This window comes from Hylobates moloch, unplaced genomic scaffold, assembly GCF_009828535.3.
Source record: "Hylobates moloch isolate HMO894 unplaced genomic scaffold, HMol_V3 SCAFFOLD_4, whole genome shotgun sequence".
Taxonomy (NCBI): domain Eukaryota; kingdom Metazoa; phylum Chordata; class Mammalia; order Primates; family Hylobatidae; genus Hylobates; species Hylobates moloch.
The window spans coordinates 36,134,706-36,159,168 of NW_026652279.1; the positions used below are offsets into that span (position 1 = coordinate 36,134,706).

Genomic DNA, 24,463 nt, shown 5'->3' on the forward strand with positions numbered 1-24,463 from the left:
TGAGAGAGGCCAATCAGTTATGTATGTTCCTCTTAAAAAATTCATAGTCCACTTAGGGAAGAAATATGTAAATAGTAAGTATAAAATAATGTGTAGGGGCCAGGCGCGGTGGCTCACACCTGTAATCTCAGCACTTTGGGCAGCCAAGGCAGGCGGATCACCTAAGGTTAGGAGTTCGAGAGCAGCCTGGCCAACATGGTGAAACCCCGTCTCTACTAAAAGTACAAAAATTAGCTGGGCGTGGTGGCAGGCGCCTGTAATCCCAGCTACTCGGGAAGCTGAGGCAGGAGAATCGCTTGAACCCGGGAGGCGGAGGGTGTAGTGAGCCGAGATCATGCCACTGCGCTCCAGCCTGGGTGACAAGAATGAGACTCCATCTCAAAAATAATAATAATAATGTGTAGGGCGCTACTACCAAAAGGAACAAACTGTGGAAGAATAGCTGAATGGCTGAAGCAAAAAAAAAGATAATGCATATGGTGCTACTACCAAAAGGAACAAACTGGGAGAATACCTGAATGGCTGGTAGAAACAGTTCTGAGAAAGGCACAGAGAAGCTGCAAAGACCGATTAGTTTAGGAGTGAGAGGTAGAGGAAAGGGTATTCATAGTTTAGGAGTGAGAGATAGAGGAAGGGGCATTCCAAAGTGATTTGGAAGAGTCTAAATTGTGAGTTGTGAACATGAATTCATGACTTGTAGGAATTGTAAGTAGTTCAATGTAAATTTTCTCTTCTTACAAAGCAACATACTCCTTATAGAAAATACTGTAGAGTCAAAAGAAGAAACAAAAGATATGCATTGTCCTACTAACCAGAAACCATCACTATTGATACATTAGTATACTCCCCATCCCAGGTTTTCTCTTTTTTCTTCTTAGTTTTTGTTTCTTTTGCCCTGTTGTTGGAAAATATGTTTGTATCTTTTTTCACTTTATATCAAAAATGTTTTCCAATCATATGCTATTGATAAATTTTCTTAGTATTTATATTCCTTTGAGGAGACAAATGTATTTTGGTTTACTTAACTATATCCCTGTGTTGAACATTGGATGAGTTAGGCTTAGCTATGAAATTTGGGTTAATTCTAGTGTTGGTAATCATAATTCTCAGTCAAATGAAACAGTTTTGTTTCCAGTTTATACTAGTTAATTATTTGCTTATTTTTAAGACAGTATATTATATATTTTTTATTTTTTATTTTTTCTCACTCTGTTGCCCAGGACGGAGTGCAGTGGCGCCATCATGGCTCATTGCAGCTCAACCTCCCAGGCTCATGCTATTCTCCTGCTTTAGCCCCCCTAGTAGCTAGGACTACAGGCACATGCCACCATGGCTGGCTAATTCCTTTTAGTTTTTGTAGAGATGGAGTCTGTCTGTGTTGCCCAGGCTTACTTAATTTTTTAAAAGTATGTCAAGTAACACAGTGCTAGATATTAGATGCTCAATAAATACTTGATTAATTAAATACTAAATTTCATTTGTGGCGGGGCATGGTGGCTCACGCCTGTAATCTCAGCACTTTGGGATGCCAAGGCAGGCAGATTGCCTGAGGTCAGGAGTTCAAGACCAGCCTGGCCATCATGGTGAAACTCCGTCTCTACTAAAAATACAAAAATTAGCCAAGCATGGTGGTGAGCACCTGTAGTCCCAGCTACCCGGGAGGCTGAGGCAGGAGAATCACTTAAACCTGGGAGGTGGAGGTTGCAGTGAGCTGAGATCACACCACTGCACTCCAGCATGGGCAATAGAGTGAGACTCTGTCTCAAAAAAAAAAAAAAAAAAAGACAATACATTTCCTACTCCTACATTTCTGCTGCAGTAGTCTGAGCATCCCTTATTATAGCACTCTATAACCAAGCTTCTGTGAAACCTAGATCAGCCGCTGAAATCAAATGGAACATTTTCCATTATTGATTAGGCATAGAATTCACTTTGTTAAGCTAGTTGAGGGTAACAAGAGACATTTGAATCATTAACCAAGAAGATGACAGGTCTCCAAATGTGACCACTGTCTTCACTGGGTCAGTTATTATTTATTCAGTAGAAGAGTCTTTAAGTTGTATGGGGCTTTTAAAAAATGATTTCAAAAAAGGACATGTATTTGCAATTCTTAAATTAGACCCAGGGGATTATTTTGATTGGTTAGACAATTGTTGCTGAGAGTAAGACTCAATCCCAAATTGAAACAAATCTTACTGTTTCACAGTCCAGACTCCTCCTGTAGCTGTGCCTCTCTAAAGCCTAATTGCATACTTTTTAATCAGTAGAGGGACAAAGACAGCAAATCAACTGTTAGGTTGGGAATATACTTCGTGATTCACAGCCTTGTCCAAGAAGTAAATTCAGTCCTATTCAGGGTTGATTTCTTTTAAATAGTATCTGATATCAAGTTGCAAGTTGCTGTGTTATAAAATACCCAATCATGGTGCTCATGCTAATGAGATATAAGTGGCTGTCTTGCAGGGTCTCTTAACAGGTTTAATTGCTTTTAGGCTTGTAGGCTCAAAACAAAATTGTTAAAATCCACATCTGCCGAACTTTCTGGATTATGAGCAAGTTTCAGCGAAAGTTTTCTCTTACTCCATCAGGAACGACAATCGAGTGGTTAGAACCAAAGATATCTTTATCAAACCACTATAAAAATGGAGCTGACCAGCCCTTTGCAACTGAGCAAAGTAAGCCGGTGGCAGTCCCAGAAGAGCAGCCTGTTGCAGAATCTGGACTATTAGCAAGGGTAAGGTAATATAAAAATATGGTTTTGATGTGAAAAATTAGGTATCACTGACAAAGGGTGAGTTTTCTTTTCATTGTCAGGGCATGCACATCAACTTAACACCTGAGCAACACTCTTGAAGATTCTAAAACATTTCGAACTGCATTGTTTTTGAAGAGGTCTCTTATATTAAACTTGTTGAATTTTCCAGGTTAAATTATATGCCCTTTTAACTTTTAGTTTACTTTTGCTTGATAAAAATATATTTTAAAAATTGAAATTTATGTTTTTCTAGAAAACAACTTATCTAATGAGATTTGCACAATGTTTATCTCTTATGTTTCTTAACCCATTATCTTAACATTATTTATTATTGTTTATAATCTTTAAGTCTTTTTCATAGTAAGCACTTTACCAAGCCGGTTGTTTCAAGTATTACCCTACTTAAAATAGCACATAATCTTAGGGTTTATATTTTTATAAACTATTATTTCACATTTCTTAGAAGCTGAAGAGTGTTTTATTCTATTCATAATCTACCACTGTAAGAAATCATATTGATTTTTTTGCCTTTTGTGTTCACATCTCTTATTTTAAGCTATTTTTACTTGATAAGCATTTTCCTATGTTGTACTGGTCTGTATAATTAAAGGTTGAAATAGTCTATTGAGTTAATGTCCCTATTGTTGAATATCTAGATTGTTTGGAGGGTTTTTTTAAAATTATAAATAACACTTTATTGTCTTGTTTCCAACTTTTTCTCCTTCTTTTTTTTTTTGAGACGGAGTTTCGCTCTTATTGCCCAGGCTGGAGTGCAATGGCAAGATCTCAGCTCACCGCAACCTCCGCCTCCGGGGTTCAAGTGATTCTCCTGTCTCAACCTCCCTAGTAGCTGGGATTACAGGCATGTGCCACCACGCCCTGCTAATTTTGTATTTTTAGTAGAGATGGGGTTTCTCCATGTTGGTCAGGCTGGTCTCGAACTCTGGACCTCGGGTGATCTGCCCGCCTCGGCCTCCCAAAGTGCTGGGATTACAGGTGTGAGCCACCGCACCCGGCCTTCTATATATTTTTTTAGGTTATCTCTTTAAGTTATATTACCAAGTAGCATTACTGAGTCAAAAGTAATGCATAGTTTATGTTGCTTTATATATTCGTAAATTACTTCTTAAAAGAAATGTATGGCATAGGGACTTCCAAAGTTGGCAAAAGTTTTGGCTTGATAAGGCAGGCATTGCAGGCAACGGTTGGCAGGGGAGAAGAAAAAACAATAATGTATAAAATGCTTTTTTCTCTATAGCTGTTTGACTAGCTCATTTGTAGAATCAGCAGTTAGTAAGCATTTATTAAGCTTAGTATATGGCAAGTACAATGCTAAGAATTAAAGGAGAGGCAAAAATTAGAAGATACAGGTTTTTCACTGAAGAGATTTATAATCTGCTTGGAGTCACAACATACACACTAAAATGATGAGATGATAATATAAAGCAATATACTTTTTTTCTTAATTGATACCATGTAGGCTATTGGGATAGGGGCATTCAGAGAAAGGAAGAAGACATATTGAGTCGGGTACATGAGGAATGCTTTGGGGAGAAAGTGGGATTGGAATTGGGCTTTGAAAGGAGACAGGATTTGAAGGGAGGAGGAAGAGAATGGGAATCTCAAGATGAAGGACTGACACTAGCAAGGATCCTAAGGCATGTGTGTTTATTGAAGAGAAAGCTTGCCTGGTAATTTTGAACCCAGGATATGCCATTCACTAACATGTGGACCAATTAATTAACCACTCTTAGCTTCAACTTCCTCATCGGTAAGGTAGGGATAATACTACCTTGTAAGATCTTTATGAGGATAAAATGAATTTAGTAGAACACCTGGCTTATGGAAAATGATCACAGTATTTTTGGATTTTACAACTCTGAATGGCACTATTCATGGTGTACTCTGTGGAATGAAACTTCTAGGAGCACTGCTCCATAGAATGCAGTGTAAATTGTGCCTCCAAATAACATAAAAATAATGCAGAAGGGTTTAATCTTAATGACAATAGCGTCATGATCATGGGGAAGAATGTACTATGTTTAAGAAGATAGGTACATGATACGCGTTGGAATAAAATGTGAATTGAAGGATATGGAAGTAGACATGAAGGCAAATGAACAGATATGTGCATTTCAAATGAAAAATCAATTGGATTTGTGACTCACTGGATATAGGGTTGGATCAAGTCAGGTCCCAAGTTTTTGAGCCTGAATGGTTAGATAAAATTGTATTGTCATTCACAAAGGAAAATTAGGAAGAAAGAGTCTTTTGAGAAAAAAGGTTTAGTATAATTATAAACATGTAAATTTTACATGAGAGGAGGTTATGTGATTATAAATGTGTATAAAAAACAATTAAGGGGCCAGGTGTGGTGGCTTATGCCTATAATCCCAGCACTTTGGGAGGCCAAGGCAGGTGGATCACTTGAGGTCAGGAATTTGAGACCAGCCTGGCCAACATGGCGAAACCTCATCTCTACTAAAAATACAAAAAGTAGCCAGGTGTGGTGGAGTGTGCCTGTAATCCCAGTTACTTGAGAGGGTGAGGCAGGAGAATCGCTTGAACCCAGGAGATGGAGCCAACACCACTGCACTCCAGCCCAGGCAACAGAGCAAGACCCTGTTTCAAAAAGAAAAAAGCAATTAAGGGACCGGGGATGGTGGTGGGCGCCTGTAATCCCAGCACTTTGAGAGGCCAAGGTGGGTGGATCACTCGAGATCAGGAGCTTGAGACCATCCTGGCCAACATGGTGAAACTCCATCTCTACTAAAAATACAGAAGTGAGCTGGATGCAGTGGTGCACGCCTGTAATCCCAGCAACTCTGGAGGCTGGAGGAGACATTCTTCACTCCTTTTGAAAAATTCTATTTCCCCCCCAAAAAAGAAAAATAGTTCCTATGTGATATATGTGGCAAAACTGCAATATGTTCAATATCAACAATAATGGGGCTCTCTGAAGGAAATTTATACCATGGCCAAAAAGTTGTATTTCTGAAAGATTTTTGCCCTTACTCAGATTCACTTAGGTCAAATACAAATGTCTTCAAGTCTGATATTTATTCTTTTGTCCTCAATGGATACGAATAGGTAGTTAAAATACTAGACTTTTGCTTTGTTTTCCATCAAGGAGCCTGAAGAAATAAATGCAGATGATGAGATAGAAGATACATGTGACAGCAAAGAGGATGACCTGGGAGCTGTAGAAGAACAACGTAGTGTCATCCTACATCTCTTGTCACAGCTTAAGCTGGGCATGGACTTAACGAGAGTAAGTAATGGCATAAGCTGGCTATGGAGATGGTTAAGGGCTGTACCAGTAATTGTTCATGTTTATGTCAGGACTTTTTGTTTATTTATTTACTTTTTAAATTTTAATTTTAATTTTTTTTTGAGACGGAGTTTTGCTCTTGTTGCCCAGGCTGGAGTGCAATGGTGCAATCTCGGCTCACTGCAACCTCCACTTCCTGGGTTCAAGTGATTCTCTTGCCTCAGCCTCCTGGGTAGCTGGGATTACAGGCGCCCACCACCACGCCCAGCTAATTTTTTGTATTTTTGGTAGAGATGGGGTTTCACCATGTTGGCCAGGCGGGTCTTGAGCTCCTGACCTCGTGATCCTCCCACCTCAGCCTCCCAAAGAGCTGGGATTACAGGCATGAGCCACCGCACCTGGCTGGTCTTTTTATTTTTTGTGATTTTTATTTTTTATTATTTTTTTTTTAGTCTCCTGATCAGCATTTTTTATTTTCATAAAAAATGGCTTTCTTGGCCAGGCACAGTGGCTCATGCCTGTAATCAAGCTGGCCTTGAACTCCTGATCTCAAATGATCCACTCTCCTCGGGAGGTCGAGGTGAAACCCGTCTCAGGAGGCCGAGACAAGTGGATCACTTGAGGTCAGAAGTTCAAGACCAACGTGGTGAAACCCCAACTCAGGAGGCTGAAGCAGGCAGATCACTTTAGGTCAGGAGTTCAAGACCAGCCTGGCCAACATGGCAAAACCCCGTCTCAGGAGATGGCCGAGGTGGGTGGATCACTTGAGGTCAGGAGTTTGGGACCAGCCTGGCCAATGTGGTGAAACCCCGTCTCTACTAAAAAACACAAAAATTAGCCGGGCATGGTGGCCTGTAGTCCAGCAACTCGGGAAGCTGAGGTGGGAGGATCACTTGATCCTGGGTGGTGGAGGTTGCAGTGAGCTGAGATTGTGCCACTGTGCTCCAGTCTGGGCAACAGAGTGAGACTCCATCACTAAAAAAAGAAAAAGGCTTTCTGGCTTTCTTGTGCAGCAGGAAGTTGTCTGGCAAGAAATACCAATTGTCCTTGAGTTTCAGAACAAAATTAAAGGAGTCCATTGGTATACTATACTGGAAACTGTAGAGAAAATTATGTAATCCTACAAAACTGTGAAAGGCATTGACACTTCACTTACTTCCCACATGCGGATCATACATTTGGGGTATTATCTATAACAGGAGTCTGCAGACTTTTTCTGTAAAGGGCCAGATAGTAAATATTTGCAGCTATGTGGACATAGATCTCTGTTGTAGCTATTCAACTCTGCCTTTGTAGTATAAAAGCAGCCATAGACAATATACTGGATTGGGCATGGCTGTATTCCAACAAAACTTCATTTACTAAAACAGGAGGCCAGATTTAACCCAAAGACTACAGTTTGCAGATTCCTGGCCAAAAGCTTTGCTTCTTTAAGTGTGATCTGAAGACCAGTAGCATCACCATCACCTGGAAACTTGTTAGGAATGCAGAATCTCAGGCCCCAGTCTCAGACTTAGTGGACCAGAATCTGCATTTTAATAAGATCCCTGATGATTCATATATACATTAAAGTTTTAGAAGCACTAATCTATAGTTTTTAATTTTAGGCCAGTTTTCTCTGTTCCCAGTTTAACTAGTGTGCCTTAATTTGTCTTAACAATTAATCCATGACATTAATTTAAAAAGCCAATCAAGTTCAAAACTTATATATGTCAAATATTTATTACTGTAGGATTATTTACTTTGAATTACTGATGAAACAATTTTGCATTAGTATCGAATTTCAAAATTAACTTTAGGAGGTAGATGTCAATTGGAGATTTTTTTGATGCCATTGAAGGTAGATTTAAAACATTGTTTCCAACGAACTGTTCATCTGAAAATATAACTTAAATAGAAATCTTAAGAAGCAGACATTTTAGGAATTAATAAAGAAACCCATAAAGCTTTCATTATTTATATAGCTTCAGTATTTCAACTGGGAATCATTTCTGTTCTAGAAATATTTTCATATTAATGGTTCAGAAATGACCTCATAGTTGTGAAATTGGTTAAAAATGAATAGTCTTCTGAAGGGGTTGTTTGGTATTAGTTAGCATGGTGTTTGCAGTCCCTGAGTAGATTTGCATTTATAAGGCACAAGAACAGCATTGAGGTTTATGAGGCATAAGAGCATTTGAAAAAAGTGTGCATGATAGTAATCCACATGGTAGAAGTTCTCTCATGGCATGAATAACTGCATATACTATACTTTCTCCACATTTGTACCTTGTTGATTAAAAAGTTGTTTGTGGCTGGGTGTGGTGGCTCATGCCAATAATCTCAGCACTTTAGGAGGCCAAGGCAGGTAGATTACATGAGCCCAAGAGTTCGAGACCAGCCTAGCCAACATGGTGAAACCCTGTCTGTACCAAAAAATACAAAAATTAGCCAGGCATGGTGGTGCACGACTGCAATCCCAGCTACCATGTGGCTGAGATACAAGAATTGCTTGAACCTGGGAAGTGGAGGTTGCAGTGAGCCAAGATTGTGCCACTGCCAGCCAGCCTGGTCAACGGAGCGAGACCCTGTCTCAAAAAAAAAAAGTTGTATGCGTTACACATATATTACATTAATATTAACCAAACACAAATTAAGAACACCTATACAACATTTAATGGAATGATACTTCTCAGGCAATATTAAAGAGCCTGGTGGCTGGGCGCCATGGCTCACGCCTGTAATTCCAACGCTTTGGGAAGCTGAGGCAGGTGGATCACTTTGAAGTCAGGAGTTGGAGACCAGCGTGGCCAACATGGTGAAACCCCATCTCTACTAAAAACAAAGAAATTAGCCAAGCGTGGAAGTGCACGCCTGTAATCTCAGCTGCTTGGGAGGTTGAGGCAGGAGAACCGCTTGAACCCAGGAGGCAGAGATTACAGTAAGCTGAGGTTGTGCCACTGCACTCTAGCCTGGGCAACAGAGCTAGATTCTGTCTCAAAAAATAAACAAATAAATAAAAATAAAGAGCCTGGTGACTAAACTGCAGTCACAGCTACCTCTTATCTAACAATAACACTTAATTAACAAATATTTACTGGGCCCCTGTTATATTCCAGACACTGTGCTAGGTCTTGGGACAGGAACAAATAAGATAACCATGGTCCTAGCCTTCATGTTGTGAATAAGTAATATGCATTTTCCTACTGTCCATTTTGTTTCTTTTTAAATAATATTATGAAATAAGTATAAACACAGAAAATTTTAGAAAACCAAAGAAAATCTATCGTTTCACTACCCTAACATAATAGAGCTCTCACTTTTATCTTTCTTCACATTGTCATAGTTTATATACAATTTTGTTTTACTTCCTTTTTTCAGTTAATTTTTGTGTGTATGAAATGTGTTAAACGCACAGAAGACTGAATGGAATACATATAAACATTCAAAGAAAAAAGATAAAATGAATACCCACGTATCTACCTCTGACATTAAGTTATAGAACATTGCCTGAACTTGGAATCTCTGAGTTCCCCTCTAATTTATAGTCCTCTACTTTTTCCTCCATAAAACAATTTACTTGATTTGTGTGTTAATTATCCCTCTACTTTTTGCTATAGTTTTACTGCTTTTTTATACTCCATAATGATGTTTAGGAAAAAATGAATAGCTAACATAAGCTTAGCATAAGGAAAGGACTGTGTTACCATTTGTAGAAAGCAGCTCCCAGAAAAAGACAAGTTCAACATTTGAGTCTTTGGCTTTAGCTTTTTATAAGTTATTGAGAAAGTTTAGCAGAGCCCTTTCTTGTGAAATTATAAGGCAAAGTTGTGAGTCCTGTAAAATATACATCCTAGAGCATTTGGTGTGAGTCAGCTACAGGAGGAATGTGGACTGGGGGAGTGAGCTGCTCAGTATTTTCAGTTTCAAAGCAAACTGTGACCTACCTCCAACTCTCAGGAATAGATTGAAGTCAGAAGGCTTCTGTCGGGGAAATGAGCATCTTCAGCCAATCCAGACAGCAGAACATGGAGAGGAGAGTAAGAACTTCACCAGCAGATAGTCAACACAAGCCAAATACAGATACCCTTGGGATCAGTTTCACTAGGCTATTTTATCCTCAGGTTTGAAAAGATGATACAATGGCAGCATGAAGCGTGTGGATGACAGTCTTCAGTATGTCTGTCTCTTGAGTCACATCACTCTAATCTGGACCAGGATTTCCTTTAGCTTTCTCTTTGGCTAAGTCTGTTTACTGTATCCATTTCTTCTTTCTTGGTGGCCTCTCATTTCGTTGGAATTTATCCTCCATTAATTTCTCAGAAAGATTTGTAAGAAGCAAATGTGAAAATGTGTGTTCAAAATGTCTGTTTCCCTCATGTTTCATTGCTGGTTTAGGTAGAATTTGTTACATGTGGCCAGGTGCGGTGGCTCACGCCTGTAATCCCAGCACTTTGGGAGGCCAAAGCAGGCAGATCACTTGAGGCCAGGAGTTCGAAACCAGCCTGGCCAACGTGGCGAAATCCCCTCTACTAAAAGTACAAAAATTAGCCAGGCATGGTGGCACATGCCTGTAATCCCAGCCACTCAGGAGGCTGAGGCACAGGAATCACTTGAACCTGGGAGGTGGAGGTTGCAGTGAGCTGAGATGACGCCACTGCACTCCAGCCTGGGTGACAGAGCGAGACTCCATCTCCAAAAAAAAAAAAAGATAATATCTCCATGCTACAGGGTTCTAATGAGAAGACTGAAGTCATTCTGATTCCTGATCTTTTGTTTGTGACTTGTTTCGTATGTTTTTCTCTCCAAAATTGTTTAGAATCTTCTCTTGATCATGTCTTGGTATTGTGACATTGATGTAGGTTTCTTTTATCCATTGTATCTGGGCACTTGGTGGGCCTTTTCAGTGTGGCAACTCATGTTTTTGAGTTCTCTGAAATTTTCTTGAATTATTTCTTTGATCATTGTATTAGGGTTCCTAGAAGGACAGAAATAATAGGATAGATGTATATATAAAGGGGAGTTTATTAAGGAATATTGACTCACACAGTCACAAGATAAAGTCCCATAATAGGCCATCTGCAAACTGAGGAGCAAGGAATCCAGTCCAAGTCCCCAAACCTCAAAAGTAGGGAAGCCAGCAGTGCAGCTTTCAGTCCGTGGTTGAAGGTCCAAGAGTCCAAAAGCGAAGAACTTGGAGTCCGATGTTCAAGGGCAGGAAGCATCCAGCACGGGAGAAAGATGTAGGCCAGAAGACTCAGCAAGTCTAGTCCTTCCATATTCCCCTGCCAGCTTTTATCCTAGCAGCTGATTAGATGGTGCCCACACAGATTGAGGGTAGGTCTGCCTCTCCCAGTCCACTGACCCAAATGTTAATCCCCTTTGGCAACACCCTCACAGACGCACCCAAGAACCGTACTTTGCATCCTTCAATCCAATCAAGTTGACACTCAATATTAACCATCACAATGATTTTTCTTTCTTCTATTTTTTTTTGTTTGTTTTCTCTGAAATCCTTATTACATGGCCATTGAACTTCCTGGTCTGGTCTTTTATTTTTCTCTCATACTTTTCTTTTTCTCTCTTTGTCTGTCTTCTGTGTTTTGGGAGATTTCCTCGCCTTTTATCTTTTAACTCTTCTTTTGACTTTTAATTATTGTAATGTTTTTAAATTTTCTGATTTTTTTAAAAAGCATTCTTGTGTGTATATAATATCTTCTTAATTCTCTGAAGATATTATTTTTTATTTTTGTTTTTTCCCCTCCTTTGAGGTTTCTGTTTCCTCCAAATCTGTTTCTTTATTTTGTTCTTTATATTCCTAGTTAGAGGTTTTCTCAGAAATCAGTATTTCTTTTCTGCTCACAATTAAGTTTAGGGAAACTAAAATCTGATTTTAAGTTTTAACACGTAGGTGGTGCCTGTGTTTTTCATTGTCCCATAATCTGGATGGGCCATTTCATCTCATACTTGGTGAGTCCAAAAGGAGTTAAAAAGGAGAAGAAGGCTGCATGAGAGAGGGTGTTAATAGCTAACATTTAGTTTATATGGAGTTATTAAATGCCCTTGTTGTATATCACTTGGTATCCACTCTTTAGAATTCCTTACTATTCTCCAGTCTAGAGAATAGACCACCTTGTTTATCCAGAGGCTAAACCTCTAGACTTTGAGGTCCAAGAGGGTAGTTACTAACAGTGTGGAGCTGAGGGTTTGAGTTAGGCATCTAATTGCTTTCCATACCGATTTTACTCAGTTATTTTTATTTTATCATTTCTGTGAATCCCCAGATCCAGAGGTACCTAGTGCTATTAGCTCCTGAGCCTTTTTAGGAATCTGTGCGTATTGTGACTTACTGCCTAAGTTTCAGCTTTCTAGTTAGGAACTCTCAAAATTTTGTTGTGTTTTGTCTACTTTCCTGGTATCTCTGGGTTTGTCTTTATATGAAGTTAATTTAATTTCAGTGGAATTTCGACAGAAAGTGAAATTAAGATGCATATGTTCAATTCACCAGCTGAACCTGCAACATCCACTGTCTTTTGTATTATTTGTATCATCTTCAAAACCATCTTTTTAAATGACTGTAATAGTCAATTAAATGAAAGTTGAAAGTTCCCTACTTCAGTTGGCTAGAACCATAGTTTAAAATGCAGGTTGTTATAATTATTTTTTCACATTGCTTTTCCTTCATTCAATTATTTATTCCCTAAGGCTAGATTCTTGGAATAATAAGTACTAGGCTAAATGGGTAAGAACATCTTAGGGCTTTTGAAAAATACTGCCAGATTTTGCTTTGTCAGACGTTTAAACCATTTTGCAGTGCCTCTCCCAACTCTGCTTTAAGTAAAATATTTAATCTTTCTTACACTTACCTAGTTTTAAGTATAAAAAGTTCTCTTATTGGAAATAGTTCTCTTGTGCTTAAGATTAAATATATGCTGCAGTTTTTGCTTTGGTCTGTGACCTCTTTAGTCTGTTCTCAGGGAATGACATTTATTGACTCTTCTCATGTCTTGGTCATTCATCTACAATTTAATTTTAACATAGGAAAGGAGCAAAGGCATTGCTAACATTTACTTTGAGTTTTAACGTCATTTCCCTGGTGATAACTTTCATCCAGTCTAGAAGTTTGAGGATTTTTTTGAAGTTTCTTCTGACCCTCTTGAATTTATGTTTAGTCTTCGGCAGATTTGTGTTTCCTTTTAAGAATGCTTTTTTTTTTTTTTTTTTGGTTAAGATAGGGTCTCACTCTGTTGCTCAGGTACAAGTGCAGTGGCACAGTCATGGCTCACTGTAGGCTCGACCTCCCAGGCTCAAGTGATCCTCCCACCTCAGCCTCCTGAGCAGCTGGGACTACAGGCACAAGGCACCATGCCCAGCTAATTTTGTATCTTTTGTAGAGACACGGTTCTACTATGTTGCCTCGGCCGGTTTCGAACTCCTGTGCTGAAACAATCCTCCCAACTTGGCCTCCCAAAGCGCTGTGATTATAGGCATGAGCCACTGCGCCTGGCCAAGAATGCTTATTTTTTAATGTGACTAAATACTTTTTCTTTGTGACTTTGTTTTTAATACCTATCTAGAATGAAATGTTTTCAGAGAGAGAATAGTTGTCTACAGATATGCTACACATGGATTAAATTTCCCCTCTTTCGTTGATTGTTGTTTTAGGTGGTGCTTCCTACATTTATCCTAGAGAAGCGTTCCTTGCTGGAAATGTATGCAGACTTTATGTCTCATCCAGACCTATTTATAGCCATCACGAATGGAGCCACAGCTGAGGACAGAATGATTCGCTTTGTTGAGTACTACCTTACCTCATTTCATGAAGGCCGTAAGGGAGCCATTGCTAAAAAACCATACAATCCTATCATTGGAGAAACATTTCACTGTTCCTGGAAGATGCCAAAAAGCGAGGTAGCATCCAGTGTTTTTAGCAGTTCTTCCACCCAGGGAGTCACAAATCATGCTCCTTTATCGGAGGAGTCTTTGAACCAGGTGGGATCAGACTGTTACATAGTCAGATTTGTTGCTGAGCAGGTTTCTCATCATCCTCCAGTCTCAGGATTTTATGCAGAATGTACAGAGAGGAAGATGTGTGTAAATGCGCATGTCTGGACTAAGAGCAAGTTCTTAGGCATGTCAATAGGTGTGACAATGGTTGGAGAAGGTAAGTAGAAAAATTATTTTTTATATATATATATATATATATATTTTTTTTTTTTTTTCCAACAGAAACAAAAGTTTATTTTAAAAGATTTTAGAACAGGAAAGAAAGGAAAGTTCGCTTGGAAGAAACCCAAGCAGGCACGTGAAGGTCAAGTGCCTGTTTTATAATTTTTAATATCAAATTACAATCTTAAATTTAGGAACCCTAGATAAATATATTAACTCTAAGTTTAAAATATTATGTTACTTTTTCGCTCCAATTCCTAGAGTGTTCCAGAATGCTTCTTGGGGGGATGGGAGGAGTATATCTCTGAACTAATGTAAATTCTCTTTTTAAATTATTTTTTTCTGATTTTAAATATTTCTTTTCGTTTGTTTTCTTTTCTTTTTTTTTTGAGATGGAGTCTCACTGTGTCGTCTAGGCTGGAGTGCAATGGCGCTATCTCAGCTCACTGCAACCTCCGCCTCCCAGGTTCAAGTGATTCTCCTGCCTCAGACTCACGAGTAGCTGGGATTACGGCACCTGCCACCATGCCACCACACCCAGCTAATTTCTGTATTGTTAGTAGAGATGGGGGGTTGCACCATGTTGGTTAGGCTGGTCTCAAACTCCTGACCTCTGATGATCCACCCACCTCGGCCTTCCAAAGTGATGGGATTACAGGCATGAGCCACCGTGCCTGGCGATTTTAAATATTTTTTATCAAATATTTGGAAAACTAGAAAAGTACAAAGCAGAAAATGAAAGCTTCTGTAATGCCTGCATCCATATATATATATATAAAATTTAATATTTTATACTTTTTCTGTGTGTATGTTCATACTTTTTGCCTTATAAAATTAGAATTAATAATATATATAGTTTTGTGTCCTGCTTTTTAAATTAAATATATTCATTTTCTCATGTCATTGATAAAACATATTTTAATGACTGCATAATATTCTATGAAATACATTTTCCGTCTTTTATTTAAACATTTCCCTTTATTTGGACATTGAGGTTGGTCCCAAATTTTTATTATTATAAAAATCACAAAAAAATCTAGGTAAATCTTTTTTTTTTTAATTTAATTTTTTTTTTTTTTTTTTTTTTAGAAACAGGGTCTTGCTCTGTTGCCCAGGCTGAAGTGCAGTGGCATGGTCATAACTAACTGCAGCCTTGACCTACTCGGCTCAAGCCATTCTCCTGCCTCAGCCTCCCAAGTAGCTAGGACTACAGGCACGCACCACCATGCTAGGCTGATTTTTTTTAATTTTTATTTTTAGAGACAGAGTCTCAATATGTTGCCCAGGCTGGTCATGAACTCCTGGGCTCAAGTGATCCTTTGGCTTCCACCTCCAGTCATTAGCCTGTAATCTCAGCACTTTAGGAGATGGAGGCCAGAGGTGCTATTCATAGAATATTTAGGTGCTATTCATAGAATGTTTAAAAATATATACTGATAAAAGTTAATTCTAGCCGGGTGCGGTGGCTCACACTTGTAATCCCAGCACTTTGGGAGGCTGAGGCAGGCGGATCACGAGGTCAGGAGATCGAGACCACGGTGAAACCCCGTCTCTACTAAAAATACAAAAAATTAGCCGGGCGTGGTGGCGGGCGCCTGTAGTCCCAGCTACTCAGAGAGGCTGAGGCAGGAGAATGGCGTGAACCCGGGAGGCGGAGCTGGCAGTGAGCCGAGATCGCCTGGGCAACAGAGCGAGACTCCGTCTCAAAAAAAAAAAAAAAAAAATTAATTCTACTTCATCAGAAGATTATGAAAAAATTATTTTTGGAAATACAGTGTTTTTTGACCAAGAATATGAAACAAAAACAAAAATCACAGAAATTATTGAAGAGTTAATGAAAATATAATGATAGGAAAAAAACTACCACTTTTTATGTTAAAGGAAAACTCTCATGCAAAGAACACTTTGCTCTGAATGTCATCTTACAATGTAAGCATGGCATCATTAAGCCTATCACTCTAATATTTTGAGATTGTGTTATAGTCGTTATGAAGAAAATAGCCTCTTTTTCAGTTTTCCCCATTTTTAAGTTCTGTTGTAATATGTCTTACCAATTTCCAAATAATATTTCAAGTTAATTACAACTTTTATAACATTAGAAAGTACTCTCTCTCTGTGTGTGTGTGTGTGTGTGTGTGAGTGACACGGTCTAGCTGTGTCGCCCAGGTTGAAGTGCAGTGGGGCCATCTTGGCTCACTGCAATCTCTGCCTCCCAGGCTCAGGCCATCCTCCCACCCCAGCTTCCACAGTAGCTGGGATTACAGGCGTGCACCACCATGCCCAACTAATTTTTGTATTTTTTGTAGAGATGAGATTTTTGCCATGTTGCCCAAGCTGGTCTCAAACTTGTGAGCTCAAGTGATCCACCCACCTCAGCCTCCCAAAGTTCTGGGATTACAGTTGTGAGCTACTACACCCAGCTGAAATCATTCATATTTTATTAGTTAAAAAAAAAAGTGCTACCCTTCGTTATAAGCTCTGTAACATTAGCCTTAAGCACTTCATAGACCAATTTGCTTATATTATAAGTGAAAAAAAACTGAAGTCTAGAGGTGATGAGACATGTCTAAGGTCATAAATGTTAAGGAATAGACACATTTAGAACCATATTCTTTGACACTCTCCCAAAGGACAGTTACTCTTACCAGTTCATGTAACAGTAAGAATCTGGAAATAGTAGCCTCTCACACTGCAAGAAAGGAAATACTTCAAGAAGTGAAGAAAAGCTGAGCACAGTGGCTCACACTTGTAATCTCAACATTTTGCTGGGCGGAGGTGGAAGGATAGCTTGAACCCAGGAGTTGGAGACCAGACTGGGCAACATAATGAGACCCTATCTCTACAAAAATTAAAAAAAAAAAAAGTTAACTGGGCATGGTGGCTTGCTTCTATAATCTCAGGTACTTGGGAGACTGAGGTGGCAGGATCACTTGAGCTCAGGAAATTGAGGCAGCAGTGAGCCATGATCGTGCCACTGTTCTCCAGCCTGCATGACAGAGGAGAACCTTGTCTCAAATGTAAAATTTTTTAAAAAGAAATGGAGAAAAGCATTCATATCTTAACCATGCTTTAATTATAAAAGAGGTATGTAAATAATTTTTATTATGCTGCTACATATTAATGGAATATATTGGAAATTGAATGGTTACCGATATCCTCAACAGAAAGCAAGTAAAAATCAGGAATGGGGCCGGGTGTGGTGACTCACGCCTGTAATCCCAGCACTTTGGGAGGCCGAGGTGGGTGGATTACCTGAGGTCAGGAGTTTGAGACCAGCCTGGCCAACATGGTGAAACCCCATCTCTACTAAAAATACAAAAAAAAGTAGCCAGGCGAGGTGGCAGGCACCTGTAATCCCAACTACTTGGGAGGCTGAGGCAGGAGAATCTCTTGAACCCGGGAGGCAGAGTTTACCGTGAGCTGAGGTCATGCCATTGCACTCCAGCCTGGGCATCAAGAGTGAAACTCCGTCTAAAAAAAAAAAAGACTTATAATATATACAAGTATGTTGTCTGTCATCTGACAGCTCTCATTATGTATAAATATAGCCAGAAACATGTTTTTTATGAAATGGCTCAATAAACCTTAATTTATTGTTGCCCTTTGTGAAGACTATTAAGAGCAATACAAAAAAAATAGTTGATGTTGCTTTGTGTAAGGTTCCTTTAGAATCTCATTTTGTCTATTCACTTATCCTAAAAATTAACTATATTAAAATATTTATCATACACTTGCCCTTATTTGTGAACATTAAGAACTGAGTGCTTAACGAGCATTTATTAAGAGGGAGATGCCATAAAAGTTTGGACTAGTAGTATGTATCCACTTCAATATGTGGTCTGTTGATGACACAGGTAATGAGTTTAGAAGGTTAGTAATGTAGCTCGAGTATCCTTAGTATCCCTTAATTATCTAGTATACAATGATTATTTATTAATATAGTCCCCTTTTTATAAAACCTTTTAAACCATCTTTAATTAGCATCACTTAATATGGAACAAGCTCCTTTCTCCATTAGAATAATATTTGTTTGAAAACCACCACTATTATCTCTTCTAGCTTCACCATAAATATAATTTGGCAAACAAAATTATTAGGACCATAGTTTTTATAATCAAACAACATTTTTTTCTTAATATACGTAGAATAGAATGAAGTACAATTTTTTTCCCATTATACTATCTTAGATCAATGTCTATGACTTTATAACATTGAACATCTAGTTATTCCCAAACTGCTAAAAAGTTATTCATAGTAATGATAAAATTTTAGCATACCATTGTCTTAAGCTCTGACTGAAGGCCTTTTCTATTTTTATTTTTATTTTTATTTTGAGACAGAGTCTCACTCTGTCACCCAGGCTGGAGTGCAGTGGCACGATCTTGGCTCACTGCAAGCTCCGCCTCCCAGGTTCATGCCATTCTCCTGCCTCAGCCTCCTGAGAAGCTGGGACTACAGGCGCCTGCCACCATGCCCAGCTAATTTTTTTGTATTTTTAGTAGAGATGGGGTTTCACCATGTTGGCCAGGATGGTCTCGAATTCCTGACCTCGTGATCCACCCGCCTCGGCCTCCCAAAGTGCTGGGATTACAGGCTTCAGCCCCCGCGCCCGGCCGGCCTTTTTTAAAAAATTATTTTTAGGGATCGGGCACAGTGGCTCACGCCTGTAATCCCAGCATTTTGGGAGGCCGAAGCAGGTGGATCATGAGGTCAGGAGTTGGAGACCAGCCTGGCCAACATGGTGAAACCCCATCTCCACCAAAAACACACAAAAAATTAGCTGGGTATGGTGGCGGGCACCTGTAATTCCAGCTACTTGGGAGGCTGAGGCAGGAGAATCGTTTGACCCAGGAGTCGGAGGTTGCAGTGAGCGAAGATCATGCCACTGCACTCCAGCCTGGGCAACAAGCACAAAACTCAGTCTCAAAAAAAAAAAAACAATTATTTTTAGGAGCATTAGAGGAAACCCTTGAAATGTTTCCACTGTAATATTTACTGGGCCCATGAACCTCAAATTGACAGAAAGGTCATAGTGAAAGTAAACCTGATTCACTATTGCCTGGTAATGTTGTCAGATATAGTTATAAATGAAGTCAATTTCATTGAAAGTTAAATGAAGGTTAGGAAAAATAATGATGCTTATTTACTAGACAGGAAAAAAATTAATAATGGATTTTTTCATTAGCTGTTTATTTAAAAAGATGTTTACCACCCTCATGTTTTCACATTCAGGTATCCTTAGTCTGTTGGAGCATGGAGAAGAGTACACATTTTCTCTACCTTGTGCATATGCTCGGTCAATTTTGACTGTTCCTTGGGTAGAACTGGGTGGCAAAGTCAGTGTCAACTGTGCAAAAACTGGATATTCAGCCAGCATCACTTTTCATACCAAGCCATTTTATGGTGGCAAACTGCATCGGTAAGAACATTTTAATGATTATCTGGTTCTTATTCTTCCACTTTGATTTTGTATTACAACTCCTTTTTCTTTTTTGCTGTTTTATGTGAAGGTGGATTTGTATTAATGTTTATTTCTTGTTTAAAATATTTCATCTTTTAAGGCATTCTGAAAATCATGCTCTATTTTTAAAAGTAGTAACATTAAGATATCTACTCTTAAAAATTTTCCTGATGAAGTAACTAGTGAGCTTTACAGTAGAATTTCTAACAAATGAACATGCAGTCTCTGGCCCAATTCTGCCTTTAAGGGATAGAGATTTGGATCTGGACCTCAGTGAAGGCAGCTATAGCTACAAGTTAGGGTAGAAATATATCTAATCATGAAGAATGGTTCAGGAAGCACAATGATTAAAGCCAGTGTATGTGCTTCAGTAGATGCTTAGGTGGAAGCAACTTGCAGTGATAAATTTCCAGATCCAGCAATTCTTATTGTCAATGATATTGATGTATTTCTTTTTTTGTCATTTGTTTTTTTGAGACAGAGTCTCACTCTGTCGCCTAGGCTGGAGTGCAGTGGCACAATCTTGGCTCCTTGCACCCGCCTCCTGGGTTCAAGCGATTTTTGTGCCTCAGCCTCCCAAGTAGCTGTGATTACAGGCATATGCCACCATGCCTGGCTACTTTTTGTATTTTTAGTTGAGATGGGCTTTCACCATGTTGGCCAGGCTGGTCTCGAACTCCTGTCCTTAAGTGATCTGCTTGCCTCAACCTCCCAAAGTGCTGGGAGCCACCACACCTGGCTAATATTGATGTATTTCTTAGTCACATGTGATTTTTTAGTCATGGGTGGATCACCTGAGGTCAGGAGTTCGAGACCAGCCTAGCCAACATGGCGAGAGCCCGTCTCTACTAAAAATACAAAATTAGCTGAGTATGGTGGCGCATGCCTATAATCCCAGCTATTTAGGAGGCAAGGCTGGAGGATCGCTTGAACCCGGTAGGCAGAGGTTGCAGTGAGCTGAGGTTGCGCCACTGCTCTCCAGCCGGGGTGACAAGAGTGAAACTCCGTCTCAAAAAAAAAAATTGGCCAAGTGTGGTGGAAGGTGCCTGTAATGCCACGGGAAGCTGAGGCAGGAGAATTGCTTGAACCTGGGAGGCAGAGGTTGCAATGAGCCATGATCATGCCACTGTGCTCCAGCGTGGGTGACAGAACAGGACTGTGTCTCCAAAAAAAAAGCGAAAAGAAATAGACTTCCCTATTCTTTTTTTTTTTTTTTTTTTTTTTTTTTTTTTTTTTAAGAGACAGGATCTCCCTATGTTGCCCAGGCTGGTTTTGTACTCCTGGGCTCAAGCAATCCTTGGCTTCCCAAAGTGCCAAGATTACAGGCATGAGCCACCATGCCCAGCCAGCTTTCTTATTCTTGACACCTTTTCTTCTTTGTGCTTACAAATTATTGTAACTAAGGTCTTCTTCATGTCTTTATTTAATGCCCATGCCTCCTTCCTCAGACATACCCTAGTTTTTTTAACTGCTCTCTACAGTTGGGACAGACACATTATCTGCTGTCTGCATTTGGTATAAATATATTATATTCTACCTGTCTTCCCTTACTCCCTCGTTTTCCACATCTATCTCTGATGCAGCCAAGTGAGCCTACTTAACTGTTCCCCATTCTCATGTTCACCTTCTGTTCCCATTTTCCACACTCACTTTAGTATGCCTATATATATAGTGTGTGGTATAATATCATAAAGATTTTAGGATATGTGGGGGGGGGTGTGTGTGTGTGTGTGTGTATATATACACACACATACATATGTGCTTTTCTGCATACTAGAGATACAGAGAAATAAAAACAAAGACTATCTTTGCCTACAAGAAGCTTTCAGTCTGAGATTATAATCCAGGATACTATTTTTGGAAAGTATTTGTAAGGCTTTTAGGAAAAACTCATATATAATAGTTAAAAATAAAGTCTGTCATAATACCATAAAGATGGGTAAGGACCATGGTACTGTGAAGCTAGGATTAGATGATTACTATAGCTAAAAAATCAATTTTTAGTTCTGATTCGTCTGTTAAAGCAAATAAAGAAACATGATGCTCAACATACTTCCCAAAGTCTGATAAAGGCAGCATATCACTTTTTCGAGATAAACTATTTTCCTGGCACTAAATTCTAAAGGGATTTGTTGCATGTGTCCTTACATAGTGATATCGAGTAACATAATAGACAGTGTCTTCTTCAGTAGCTCTCCATAAAATGTAATTATGCTTCATGTGAATTTTTTATATATACCATCAGTGAAACCCAAAGCTAACTTTCAGTCAATAAAATATTTTCTATTTGAAGCTAAGTTAACATAACCAGTGGTTTTCTGGTATCTCAAGGAGCTCTTAGAGACAGGATCTAGAAAATCTAAAAGGCTGACTTGTCAAGTTTTTAAAAAGCAAGAAAGCATATGTTTTATTATTTATCAATTATTCTCACTTTAGAGATGAATGGGACAACAATGTAAGATTTAGCAATTTGCTAACTGTCTTAAGGGCAGCATATTCTGTATTCTATGTCATTTATTGATACAACAAGATGTACATAGTTAAGATATTGTAGATTTGGTCAAGAAACCTTTTCTTCTTTGAAAATAAAATTTTAATTGCATTCTCACCCGCATATAGAGCCATCTCATTTCCATAAGCCTGAGTTGTGGAGAAAGGGAAAGTTTTTGTCAAGGAGAAAATTCTGATCTGCTCAAATCCTAGGCAAGTGCTTTGTTGAAATCTTAGATTTCTGTGTTAGAAATATTTTTTATCTTTAAGACAGCCTTTCAATTGCCTCAGTCGTAAAGGATCCAGAATTTGACTTGGATTTGGAGAACTTGCCTGATGATTAAGATATTAGCACCTAGATAGCAACCACAAGAAGCCAGTACCTTAACCTGTTAAAGGGAATTATTTAATATCTTATTTTTGAATATTTAACTTTGGTTTTGGCAACGTTTATATAACTGTTTTTTATAGGATATAATTAATCATTTGGTAAAATTGCTTCTTAAAACCATTCTTGGCCAGGCGTGCTATCTCACGCCTGTAATCCCAGCACTTTGGGAGGCTGAGGCAGGAGGATCATTTGAGGTCCAGAGTTTGAGACTAGCCTGGTCAACATGGTGAAACCCCGTCTTTACTAAAAATACAAAAAATAGCTGGGCATGGTGGTGCATGCCTGTAATCCCAGCTACTTGGGAGGCTGAGGCAGGAGAATTGCTTGAGCCCGGGAGGCAGAGGTTGCAGTGAGCCAAGATCGCACCATTGCAAGAGCGAAGCTCCGTCTCAAAAAAACAAAAATCTTGGTTCATAAGGATGCTCATCAAAAGCAATGGTTAGATGATTAGTACAATTTATTTGAAGTGCTTTCATCATCTCAGTCAATGATAGTCCCAGATAAATTAATAACTCAGTTATTGTCAGACAAGAGAGATAACAAAGTGGTTTTTTTTTTTTTTTTTTTTGAGGTGGAGTCTCACTCTGTCACCCAGCCTGGAGTGCAGTGGTGCGATCTCAGCTCACTGCAACCTCCGCCTCCCAGGTTCAAGCTATTCTTCTGCCCCAGCCTCCCAAGTAGCTGGGATTACAGGCACGTGCCACGATGCCCGGCTATTTTTGTATTTTTAGTAGAGACGGGGCTTTGCCATGTTGGCCAGGCTGGTCTTGAACTCCTGACCTCAAGTGATCTGCCCACCTTGGCCTCTCAAAGTGCTGGGATTATAGGTATGAGCCACTGTGCCACCCAAAATGGTTGCTTTGAGACAAAGCTTACCAGAGGACGAGGCTGTATCAAATTGACATATTCCAATGAAACTAGAGCTTTTGATCACAGCTTTAACTTCTTGTCTACTATTGATGGTCACATTTAAAAATTTACTGGAAAAAAAGTAAATAAGTGTTTTTATAAATATTATCTAAAATATCTTACTAGGCTGGGCACGGTGGCTTATGCCTGTAATCTCAGTACTTTGGGAGGCCGAGTCGGGTGGATCACCTTAGGTCAGGAGTTCAAGACCAGCCTGGGCAACATGGTGAAACTGTGTCTTTACTAAAAATACAAACATTAGCTGGGCATGGTGGCAAGCACCTGTAATCCCAGCTACTTGGGAGGCCAAGACACGAGAATTGCTTGAACCCGGGAGGTGGAGGTTGCAGTGAGCCGATATTGTGCCACTGCACTCCAGCCTGGGCAACAGAGTGAGACTCTGTCTCAAAAAAAAAAAAAAAAAAAAAAAAAAATCTTACTAGCCCCATGAGGGAAAGGTATTGGTTTTATAGATGAGAAAATTGAGACTCTTTAAGACCCTCAACAGAACTGGTCTATCTGATTCAATAACCATTTCCTTTCTACTCTTACCAGACAGCTTTTAAAGAATTATCAAGTATTTAAGAATTTCCCTAAGATTAAGAATCACTTTCGGCTGGGCACAGTGGCTCACGCCTGTAATCTCAGCACTTTGGGAGGCCGAGATGGGCAGATCACCTGAGATTGGGAGTTCAAGACCAACCTGACCAACATGGAGAAACCCCGTCTCTACTAAAAATACAAAATTAGGCTGGGCGCGGTGGCTCACGCCTGAAATCCCAGAACTTTGGGAGGCTGAGGCGGGTGGATCATGAGGTCAGGAGATCGAGACCATCCTGGCTAACACAGTGAAACCCTGTCTCTACTGAAAATACAAAAAAAATTAACCAGGCGTGGTAGCAGGCGCCTGTAGTCCCAGCTACTCGGGAAGCTGAGGCAGGAGCATGGCGTGAACCTGGGAGGCGGAGCTTGCAGTGAGCCGAGATCGTGCCACTGCACTCCAGCCTGGGCGACAAAGCCACAAAATTAGCAGGACGT

General features: G+C 39.5%; 1 protein-coding gene across 2 annotated transcripts in view; it reads left to right on the forward strand.

Annotated features, from left to right (window-relative positions):
- Window positions 1-24,463, forward strand: part of OSBPL11 (oxysterol binding protein like 11) — a 187,775-nt gene that overhangs the window by 149,566 nt on the left and 13,746 nt on the right. For both annotated transcript variants that reach the window (XM_032149933.2, XM_032149931.2), the window contains 4 exons: window positions 2,589-2,734; window positions 5,886-6,026; window positions 13,671-14,169; window positions 19,407-19,593. In XM_032149933.2, the coding sequence (XP_032005824.1) occupies window positions 2,589-2,734; window positions 5,886-6,026; window positions 13,671-14,169; window positions 19,407-19,593 (973 nt within the window). The remainder of the gene's footprint in view (window positions 1-2,588; window positions 2,735-5,885; window positions 6,027-13,670; window positions 14,170-19,406; window positions 19,594-24,463) is intronic.